This window comes from Plectropomus leopardus, chromosome 1, assembly GCF_008729295.1.
Source record: "Plectropomus leopardus isolate mb chromosome 1, YSFRI_Pleo_2.0, whole genome shotgun sequence".
NCBI classification, from domain to species: Eukaryota; Metazoa; Chordata; class Actinopteri; order Perciformes; family Serranidae; genus Plectropomus; species Plectropomus leopardus.
The window spans coordinates 13,998,684-14,010,656 of record NC_056463.1 but is presented as its reverse complement, the minus strand read 5'-3'; the positions used below and the strand labels follow the sequence as shown (position 1 = coordinate 14,010,656).

General features: G+C 40.3%; 1 protein-coding gene across 1 annotated transcript; it reads left to right on the top strand.

Moving 5' to 3' along the window:
- Positions 1-1,133: 1,133 nt before the first annotated feature.
- On the top strand, positions 1,134-11,748 carry itgb6 (integrin, beta 6). Its single transcript, XM_042492997.1, has 15 exons — positions 1,134-1,311; positions 1,634-1,713; positions 1,947-2,145; positions 2,249-2,495; positions 2,607-2,772; positions 2,916-3,077; positions 3,966-4,061; positions 4,327-4,416; positions 5,584-5,718; positions 6,311-6,728; positions 6,805-7,027; positions 7,514-7,608; positions 10,641-10,757; positions 10,835-11,001; positions 11,239-11,748. The coding sequence occupies exons 1-15, from the start codon at positions 1,257-1,259 to the stop codon at positions 11,332-11,334; spliced, it is 2,346 nt and encodes a 781-aa protein (XP_042348931.1). The 5' UTR covers positions 1,134-1,256; the 3' UTR covers positions 11,335-11,748.
- Positions 11,749-11,973: the final 225 nt, after the last annotated feature.

Sequence of the window (11,973 nt, the reverse complement as noted above, 5' to 3'; positions counted from 1 at the left end):
CACTGCATATCCATAATTATGGGGCAAGGCGACCAGTTATGTTTCTGTCTTAACATTTAGTTAGCAACAATAAAACACACGTCAACTTGGTATGAAGCCAAACATAAACGTACACTGACTCACCCGTCTGTAGATATTGTTACTTTTGGATAACATCCATCTCTCCCGGTGAAAACTTGTTTATGTCGGTGTAAAACACGGTCCAGTCACTAACTGCTAGCTAAGCCGTTTCTTAACTGCCCGTCCGTTTAAAAAATCTCTTCTGTTTTGTTTTCGTCGTTTGGTTAAGGTTGAGGTCGTCCTTCCTCTCGCTATAATTTCGCTGCTGCTTTAAAAAACAAACTCTAAAAATGTCCTGTCCCCAGGTGTCAGCGGACGCCGCCATGCTAACATCGGTGTTGACATCCGTTAGCTACGATGACGTAGTGACGTACAACTCCGACTGCGCACTTTTCCAGCGTGGAATCTCGAATGTACGTATCATACGTAACAAAAGGCATTTCTTGCATACTTACGAAAAAAAATACCAAGTTGTACTTTTTGACATTAAAGTTTTAGAATACAGGATCAAAGGGCGCCTGCGCATTTTTTTGTGTGTTTACGTGGTCTTTAAAACTAGAGCTTATGCTCATTTTATAAACTTTTAGTAACAGGTTTGAACACAGTAAATTCAGTGGATGATACAAAAAATTACAAATTAAAATAAGGAGGAGCAAACCTGTTTTATCATAATTATATGATAATACATGTTTTATGTTCACTATTCTCTTTTTTTGTATAGAACTTTTTATGATGATTTTATGTTAAGGTACTGAGTATGCATGTTTGAACTGGTGTGTGTCTGTGCCTGTCAGTTTTTGACTTAGTCGCTGTATATCTTTTAATTTATTCTTTTTTTCTTATTTCATTGAGCTCCTTTTATTGAGGTATTTCATTGTCTCTGATTAACCTCTCAGACAAAAAAAGCTTTGAAAGCAAAACCAGTTAGGGGCCAGCATGTCAGCATGTGGCTTTGATTTGTCCTCGCGCCCGCCCCGCTCTCTCACCTGGACGGAAGTGAACATAAAAGGCAGCGCAGGTAAAGACAGCCTCCTCCTCCTCCTCCTCCTCCTTTCTCCAGGTAGTGCGGCGCTCTCCTCTCTACTCTACTTTCGGCCGAAGCGAGGCGGCAAGACAGTGGATATGTTTCACTCCTGTATGAGACAACTTGAAATATTCCTATTCTCTTTCCTCATAAGCAGTAACCTCACGGACTAATGGGGCTTATACTACTGAGCCTGCTTCTTCGGTACTGGATCAACACCGTGGAGGGTAAGCAGGACTGCCGGTCGGCTTAGATATCAAGGGTAACACGTTTATAACAGGCAAACAAAGAGTAAACTTACTCAACAGCAAGACTATATATGCTGTGTTGGTATTTATGGCTGATGTTTTATTGGGAAAGGCCCTTTTTTATGACAGTGTTTATTAATTTTCTCTACCTACACTTTACTATATATTTAATTAATGCATTACATCTTGGATTTATCTTTTAATTTGGTCTAAAAACTCCAACATTTCAGGCCTGAGAGGCTTTAAATTGTTGCAGGAAACTGGCTGGTGTTGACACTAACTGTGTTTATGTGTACTGCAGGATCATGTTCGGCTGGCAGCGCTGTGACTTGTGATGAGTGTCTGCAGCTCAGTCCTCACTGTGCCTGGTGCTCTCAGGAGGTAAGCAGCCTGGTTTGTATATATGAAAACACAACGTGTAAACAGATGAGCATGGTGCATTAAAAAAAAAAAAAAAAAAAAAAGAAGTGCAGTTTCTTGGTGCAAGTGAGCAAAACGACATTGCTTGTTTGGATTTTGGCCCTAGTGAAGATAATAAAGCTGAATATTTTACTGCATGCTATAAAACAATCAGTCTTCCACCTGCAAACCTGACTTTTTCCTTCACTTCTCAGAATTTCACAGACTGGTTTTCAGTCAGCAAAAGATGTGACACACTGGATATCTTGCTAGAAAAGGGATGTGCCAGGGACCAGCTGGAATTCCTTGTTTCCAGAGGCCAAATCCTGCAGGATCGCCCACTCGGAAAGAAGACAGGCAGCGTTAACAGCACTCAGATCTCCCCACAGAAAATGTTACTCAAGTTGCGACCTGGTACGCAGCTCATTCTGATTTGATAAAGTGGTTTCTCGTCTTAAGGAGGACTAGAGAAAAATAAGGTTTTGATTCTGTTTTTTTTTTTTTTTTTTTTGCACAGGCAGTCAGGTGACTTTCCAGGTCAAGATTCAACACATGGAGGACTATCCTGTGGACATCTACTACCTGATGGACCTCTCGGCATCCATGATCGATGATCTGGAGATGATCAAAGGCTTGGGCTCCGCTCTGTCCAAAGAGATGGCTAACCTCACTAGTAAATTTCGAATGGGCTTTGGCTCTTTTGTGGAGAAACCCGTCCTGCCTTTCATCAAGATCACAAAAGAGGGGCTGGTTAACCCCTGCAGGTATACAACAAATATTAAAACAACACCAGAGACCTCTACAACATCCTCTTTGTGATGTTTTAAATATCAGCGATGTTCACATTTTTGTTTTTGTCTTCTGTTGGGTTGCAGCGATGTACAATCAGTGTGCCTGCCAGCGTTTGGCTACAAACACGTCTTGTCTCTGACGAGTAGCACTGACAAGTTCAATGAGATCATTGCAAGGCAGCATGTATCTGGAAATATCGATGTGCCAGAGTGTGGCTTCGACGCCATCATGCAGGCAGCTGTTTGTGGGGTAAGATTTTACTCAAAGATATGACCTTAGATGTTAGTTTGCGATTCTGTCTTGCCAGCTCCGTCATTTTATTAATCAGATAGTTGAGTTAACCCCTGATGATATAAGAAGGAGGATGAGCAACATCATGTGTCTTCTGATAGGACAAGATAGGCTGGAGGAATGATTCGATGCGTTTGCTGGTGTTTGTCAGTGATGCTGACTCACACTTTGGGATGGACAGTAAGATGGCCGGCATCGTTATTCCCAATGATGGGCAGTGTCACCTGGATGTCAACAATGAATACTCCATGTCCACAATGCAGGTGAGTCAACAGAGGTTCGTCTTTAGACAGATTTTTTTTGTAAGTTCTAAAGAAGTCATAATTCACTCTTCACCAAATGTAATGCAATTTTAACAACAGGGTAATAATATAGTAAATATTTTTGTAAAAAAAAGCATGCATATATTTAAAAATTTGTGTTTAAAGTTTGTTGGAAGTGTCTAGGATTTTTTAACCTGCACATTTTGCATTCTGCAATTTGTTTTTTGTTGACCACTGTGTAGTTCAGTTGTGAAGTGGTGGGGGTGGATGCTGTGGTAGAGAGTTGTTTTTTGAGACTGATTGTGTATTGTATATCTTTTTCTTATAATTTGTATGCTTAATTGCTATTTTCTTCTCTATACGTTCATGTACATCTTTTTATCTCACCGTGAAGCACTGTGAAATGTGCTACATAAATGTTGTTATTATTATTATTATTATTGATGGATTGGAACAGCAGTGGGACATAGAATGTTAATTTATGTGGCTTATTGAAAATCTGTTGTACATGTTCATAGTTTTTTATTACTTTTGTTGTTTTTTTTTACGTATACATAGTATTTTTTTTAATGTTCACAATAAGGTGTATTCAATTCGGTTCAAGGGGTATTAAGTCAAAAGGCTAATGTGTGAGTAAAGTTATGAGTCATTAGTGTTTAGGTTCAAGTCGAGTTAATTTTGTCAAGTTGAATCTAAAGTCATCAAAGTTGTGACTCGAGTCTGACTGCAGGCCAAGTCATTTGACTCAAGTCCACAGATCTACTTCTTTGACCTCAGTTTCATGACTTTTACTGACATTAATTTCATGAGTCATTTTAGGGTCTGCCGTGATGACTCGTCAGCAACTCACAACACATTCACTTGTGACATTTCCCCATTTTTCCCCAGGAGTATCCCACTCTCGGTCAGCTGATTGATAAGGTGCTGGAGAACAACATCTTACTGATATTTGCTGTGACAGAAAACCAGAAACACATCTATAAGGTAACTGCTTCTTATCATACATGCACTGATTTCAATTCAGTAGAATAATGTCCAAACTAGTGAACTTAAAAAAAATTCAAACTGTTTGTGTGAGCACAGTGTTTACTGAGGTTAACATATTTATTCATGGAGCTGCATTCTCATTCAACCTGTTCAAACGGGCCCTCTTTTCTTCCTGCGGTTCTTTTCTGCACTTTTATTTTGAGACAAGTCTGCCCACATTTCTAACTAAAATGTTTATCTGGTTGTTTTTTTTCGGTCACAGAACTATGCAAATCTCATACCTGGCGCCACAGTTGGAGTCGTAGCGAAAGATTCACGGAACATCCTTGAACTGATCGTAACAGCATACAAAGTAAGTAAACAGGTCTTGGCGATCTGGATGTGCGGGTAGATTGTGTGTTTGTGTGGGCGCACGCACGCAGGCACGGGTCATAAGAAATATGACAGAAAACACCTGCTTTGTAAAATCAGTGAATCTGTGTTAGATATAATTGACATCTAAATGTTTTGGGCTGAGGGCAAAACATATGAACATAAAGCGTGCATGAATTAACCCTCTGTTCATCTTTTCCATTCCATCTCTCCTGGTTTCCCTCTTTCATTCTTTCGTCTTTTCCCTCCACCACTCGGTGCTTTGCATCAGCATGTTTGACAGCATGTCTCTGCCTGTCCCAGCTGTTTGATCTCCTCGCCCCTCCTGACTCTGACTTGCTGTTTCTTCCCTACTCTCTCTCTCTGTCTTTCTCTGTCTGTCTCTCTCTTGCACTCCTTCTGTAAATCCCCCCTGGCGGCAGCGACTGGTGGCAAGTCCTTTAATTACTTCATCACTTATGTCACTTACACCCACTTTTAGTCTCTGCCACACTTAACCACTCTGAGGAGAGGAGTCCTTATCGCACTGATTGTAGAGAGTTAGAGAAATAAAATACACACAGAGGGATATTTAGTGATAGAAGGCCCATGATTAGTATTTATACTTACCTTTAGTTTTGGATTGATGCTCTGTGGATAGATATTTAACAATTAAATCTTGAATACTTTACTTTAATCCATCTTTAAATTGGGTGTATCCCCGTAAATGTCCCCGTGTTTTCTCCTCCTTGGCAACACTGAAGCCACAGTACAATTACAGGCCTATAGGAAACACCCAATTAACCCTCTGTTAGCACCCAGACAGTCCGTCAGAGAGTTCATTAGTCAGTCAAACACAGCCTTTCCTGCAGCTGAGGTTAGCTGTCCTCAGGTGCTTTGTAAAGCCCAGCACACCTGGGATGATGACTCACCTAAAAAGAGAGAGCGAGATAGGAGGGTTCAAACAGTCTCAGCACAGTGCAGGTCAGCGCAGGGTGAAAGTGTTATTCCCCTAAGGCCCTGGAAATTCCACTTCATGACAATAGAAGTCAGTATATTAATTTGATTTTTGCTATTTTTGGAGAGGGAAAAACTTTGTGCAGTACCTGAGCTGCCACTTGTGTTTCCATACAAGGTGCTGAAATCTATGTGTACTTTTTTTTTCCAGGAACTGCGATCAGAGATCGAGCTGGAGGTCCTTGGAGACACAGAGGAGCTCCAGATGTCTTTTACAGCCATATGCCCAAACGGGAACGTCCTCCCTGATTTAAAACGCTGCTCCAACATTAAACCTGGAGAGACGGTCAGTGATTTGGCTCTAAACTGCTCTTTGTATTTTCCATAGCACCTATCGTACAGGCTAATGCAGTTCAAAGTGCATTATAGGTGACCTTAATCTTATATGAATTTGTGTCTAAGTGACTTAAGATGACAATACATTCAATTTTCAAAGATATCTGCAGCTGGCAACAGAAAAATAAGATACAGTATAATCAAAACAACCAGAAGGACACATAAAGGGACCAAAAATGATCTCAGACACAAAATTACTACAAAGATATTGAAAGAGATGCAAAATGACCACAAAGAGAGAGAGACACAGTATTACATCAGAGAGGCACGAAACAACCACAAAGAGACCCAAAGTCACTATGAAAAGACACTAAACAACCAAAGAGACACAAAATGTACTTAAATAGACACTAAACAATGTCGAAGAGATTCAAAATGACCTCAAGGAAACACTAAATGGCCTCAAAGTGACACAAAACAACCCCAAAAGGCACAAAGTCTGTGTTTCCTGCTTTAAGAATTGGTGGGGACTTGCATATTTGTGCTCATTGTCTTATGTTTTTAATTTTGTTGTTTTCGTTGGACTTCTTATTGCTCCTCAGGTCATGTTCAACGTGTCCGTGGTGCTTCCAGGATGCCTGTCAGGAGTGCGGCACTTCTCCCTCAAACCGGTGGGTCTACAGGACAGTCTGGAGGTGGAGATGGAGTCTCTTTGCTCGTGTGACTGCCGGCAGCCTCCAGAAGCTAACAGCAGCCAGTGCACCGAGGGCCAAGGGGCTTTCCAGTGTGGCATGTGTGTGTGTCAGCCGGGGTTCCTGGGGGCGCAGTGCGAATGCAATGAGGAAAGTGCTTTGTTGAGAAACTGCCTGGCAAACAATAAGTCTGAGATTTGCAGCGGTCAGGGGCAGTGCTACTGCGGGCAGTGTGTGTGTCATGAATCCAGCTTTGGACGCATCTACGGACCTTACTGCGAGTGTGACAATTACTCCTGTGTTCGCTTCCGTGGGGAGCTCTGTGGAGGTGAGTAACACACATGAATGTTGGAAATTATTCATGTGTTCTTGAGGCTGTTGCTGCAGTGATTTTGTCTTTGTAGGCCATGGGGTGTGTGACTGTGGGGAGTGTCACTGTGAAAGCGGCTGGACCGGGGAGTATTGCAACTGCAGCGCCAGCACTGAGGCGTGCATGTCGGAGGATGGCACTCTCTGCAGTGGACGAGGAAAGTGCGAGTGTGGCCACTGTGTCTGCTCTGTACCTGGAGCGTCTGGGGACAAATGTGAGAAGTGTCCAACATGTGGAGACGCCTGTAGCTCTGCAAGGTGAGAACAAATTCAGGCAGTCAGCTCTTAGAGGTGAACCAGGATGTGATGCTGAGGCTTTTGTTGGTGTTACCTCTATAATTGTTGTTTCTTTACCTGAAAGATATAAGATGCTGTCTCTTTACGCCACATGATCCGTCTGTTCTTTTGAGAACAGGCATATCAGTTTCTGGTCCCCTTGTTCATGTGTCTACACCTTTGATGTGACATCAAGAGATGGCTAATGTCCCCAACACAGCACTAAGATTTCCTTGCTCCATTATAAAGCAGCTGTCAGAGATGGTGCCATTTGATACCACTGTTACAGGGCAGCCAGATGATAGAGAATGACTGAAGCCTTGGGAAAACTGTGATAAGTGACCAACACTGATGTCTTTGTGCTCGCTGTGTCAGTGATTGAAGACTCATTAAGGTTTAGCTTCCTCAGAGCTTATTCATCTGTTTGGAAAACCTGACCTGTTGTTTTCCCACTTGTTTTAACACCAGGAGCTGTGTAGAGTGCCATCTGCAAGAGAAAGACGATGCAGAGTCGTGTGATCAAAAGTGCAGCATCCCTAAAATTTCCATCAACACAACAGCAGGTAAAGGACTCCACAATCTACCTGTTCTGTATCTGAGAAGTGGTACTGCTCTAAATAATGATGCACTTCAGTAGAAATGATTGAATGTGATGTAGTTTTTGCATCTTTTCTGCACATTTCTTATCGCTTATGTCATGTGAATAACAACATATTATAGTATTTTAACGCACGCAAAATCAGACATTAAAATATTATATTAACTGTTTCACTTGTGCATCACATGGGAGCAAAGGCTTTGCATCTGTCGAACAAAAACTTTATAAACCAAAACACACATAAAGGTACTTTGAGTATAATTAAAGTAATGCACGTTCGGCTGTTGTATTTGTTTAAAAGGTACAAAATTTACATTTTGGTGGACAAAAAATAAAAGAGATGATCCACTCAAATATCGAAAATATATTTAAATTTACAGTGCTTCACTGTAACGCCTTTGCGAAGTCTTCTTCTTCCAGAAATTGCATGAATGAGCCCCAAATGCTGTCAAATGTGTTGTATTTCTTCTTTACTACATATAGCGCCATAACTTGCTTAGTCAAACAACTGAAATTTTGTCAATTTTTTGTTGAAGTTTGCTCCAAATCATAAATTTGGAAAAAAGCAACAAAACACTACATGATAAGATCAAATCATCATATGATTTTGCTGAAATTTTAATAACCGAAATAGTGAATTATCATCCAGCTCTTGTCTTGTATGTCAAACTTGTCAACTTAAAAAAATAATGCATTTTGAAAGGTTTTTCTTTTAAGTAAGTACATAATGAGAGGATGCAGGTGTTCAAATTAAAGGACAATACTTGTGATTTTACATGTTTTAACCCATTAACAGCATTTAATAACACTAATCTATTTTCCAGTGCCACACAGTTATGTGCCAATCAGTCACGTATTACAGGTCATGCCAGTGCTGTTAAAATCAACCAGCTGATACTTGAAACTAGCCTCAGGTGATCCATTTATCACGGGGAATATTTTGTTTCCGTCATGTTATAGTAACGTCTAAAGTTTGGGCGTGAGCTGTTGCTACAAAGCAGCCATTGTTGAAGAGTGTTGTCTTTCTTACAGCGTCCATGTTTGCTTATTGCTTCTCATCCTGGTTTGTTGATAACAGTAGCTGAGGGGTGTGTGGCCTTTCAGCAGCCACACTTTGATATGAGAGTTTCTTGGAATAGATTTACAGTGATATAACACTGACAGCAAACAAGGTCACTAAATCTGAAGCATCACCATCAGGTTTCAAGTCTGTGCAAGTTGATATTCATATCGCACTGTCATGAACTTAAAATCAATGGATCCGAGGAAAGAAGTCACTAAAAGTAACCTAAAAAAATCCTAATAAGCAATAAAACTCTTGAATGAACAATGTGTGAGATTTAGGAGGATTTAGTGGCATCCAGCTGTAAGGATTGCCGATTGCAACCAGCTGAAACGTTTCCTGGTTAGAATTCCTTCATTGTTTAGGTGTTTTTTTTTTTTGTTTTTTTTTTTTTGTTTTTAATGGGAGCTAAATTAGCCACATAGGCAGCTTTCTCTCAAAAATAGCAGATAACAATAACAGACCAGGTGATTAAAACTACTGGTACAAACACTGAACAAAGTAGTTTGACATTAAAAAGTCTTTGTTTATATGACAGTGTTTGGCACAGCACAGTCGAGCCACCAGCCCAGCACCTGCTCATGTGTGTTCAACTTTTTTCTCTGATAACTTAAGATCCACAAGTTCAGGAGGTTTTTAGCAGGTGCTAATTTATCTGCAGTCTCCCCTCTTCTCCAAAAAAAAAAAAAAAAAAAAACTGAACGTGGTGATTTAAACCGGTAAAAACATTAAAAACAGTGAATAAAGCAGTTGCATATTAAAAAAAAACTTTTTCCGACATGGCTTGTCACTGTCAAGGGGCTGCCAACTATGGTGACTGACATGAAAACACAAAAATGTAAATCTAGAACCAGTTTTTGGTTTGTTTGCTCTGGGCTACTGTAGAAACATTGCGGTGCAACATGGCAGGCTTCGTAGACCACGACCTACTCCATGTGTAGATATACACAGCTCATAAGGTAATGAAAACACAATTTGTATTTTCAGGTAATTGTACACTGAAGAAAACATACTTATATTACATTCCATTTCTACCAATATCTCACCCTAAAATCCCACACACTGGACCTTTGAGGTTAAAAGATTTTGAAAATTAGAGTTTTAATTAAGTTTTCAAGCCAAGTCCTATTAAAATTTGTAATAGTTGTAACAGGGTGTGGTAGGACCCTATTGCAGCACAACAGAGCAGGCGAGTAGTTGGTAGTGACCTTTATGTAATAGGAGCAGACTGTGACAAAAGTATGTCCAAATTAAACCTCTATCCCTTCAGAGTAACAAAAAATACTATTTTTTACAGGATGAGCACCAACAGTAAAGCTTAATAAATGTACCATAAGTCCATATACAGCAGTCTTCTAGCACAATCACTTGCCTGTGCTGTTAATGCTTGTTGTTGCTATTTTCTCACAGCTCAGTGTTTTTGATAGTGGTATCAACACAGGGCCATGTTAAGTTTCCCCATGGGTCACAGATCTAGAGGAATGCTGACCTTCATCGACTCCGATGTCTCTGTGAAGCCTGTCCTTTACCCTCTTTAACACAACGCCATCCATGTCCATTGAGGCTGCTGTGGACAATGGGGAACATATTATTTACCTTGTCGTACAGGCAGAGCTTTTGTAGTGCATGTGAATGGCCAAAGGACCCCGTCTTCCTTTATAGAAGAGATTATTTTAAACCCGCTATACTCGTGCAAGCTGAGAGGTATATCTGATTATCACGGAGGATTTTCAGGCTTCAGATGTTAAATACAATGGCATGGTCCACACACATGCACACACACCAGATTTTAGTCTTTGATATGGAAATCACACTGACAGCACAACAGAGGCGAGCATATCCTTTTACATTCTCAGCACAATGTGCAAAGGGAAGATGATACACGATGGATTCATGGCTTCCTTATGGATATTTATGTTCACATTTCTTCTCAGATTATGACAAGAGCCGTTCTAAGCAATGCACGCTGATGGCGGAGAATGAGTGCTGCATCTCGTTTAATGTGGTAGGAGGTGAAACAGGGACCACTGTCTATGATCTCCAGATGTACGGTAAGTTTTACAACGAGGCAGAAAACAGATGAAACGGAAAGTTCTGGTGTCTAATTTTGTCCACTGCTTTGTCCCAGGTTGCCCGGAGCCTCCCAACATCCCCATGATTATTCTGGGGGTCTCCCTCTCCATTGTGTGTATCGGCCTGATCCTGCTGGCTGTGTGGAAGGTGTTGGTGTCGGTCCACGACCGGAAAGAGGTGGCCAAGTTTGAGGCTGAGAGGTCAAAGGCAAAATGGCAGACAGTAAGATATGACTGATAATATACAATTTTGTTCTTGTTGTCCACAAATCCTATGAAAAAACTGAAACCAACAATAACTTTAACCCTTTAAATATATTATCTCTGTGATAAGCCAAGGCCTTAAATAGCTTCTTCTTCTAGGCCATAAACCTCCACTGTTGTCCAAAAACTGTGTGAACAAATTTAATTTGATGTGATTATTAATGTTAATTTGTGTTTTTTCTTTGTCTCTCTTCAGGGGACCAACCCTCTATTCAAAAGCTCAACATCTACATTCAAAAATGTAACTTATAAGAACACACAGAGAGAAAAGATTACACTGGATCACTACTGATCACAAACTGGAGGCAAAACAACATCTGAGTGCACTTAAGTGTGTGTGAGTGAGTGAGTGTGTGTGTGTGTGTGTGTGTGTGTGAGACAGAGAGAGAAAGTTTTGTACTAAAATTTGTTTTTGTACGAGTCTCTGTGTGGATTCAGAGATATTTATATAACACAGTAGACGACACTGTGATCAGACAGACACTACATGATGAACTTGCTGCTGTAAAAGTGCACTGTCGATTTACTGTAAAACGCTGCACTTTCCTGATGCATGATCCTGAAAACTTAAACTTTTGTCTACTGTAACATGCAGCTTGGAAAGGAGGAGTCTGCACTTCGAGTGGTCTACTACTGAAAAAAATATTTGTTTTATTTTAATGAATGTATATATACAGGTGGATGTTATGATTTTTTAAAAATATTGTGTTTGTTGTTTTATTGTAAAGTAAGGCTGAGCCTTCGACTTTGTTTTTTTTAGTGGCATGGCACATAAATAAAGTTGAATTTTGATTTATTGTGAAATGTGTGTTACGGTGTAGTTCATAACACAGACAGATATTGATTCAGTTGATTAGATTTGGTGCTAAGAAATTCAGTTTAACATTTGTTTTGGTTGCAGTGGGAAAGTATTAAGAAAGGTTTAGCTGAG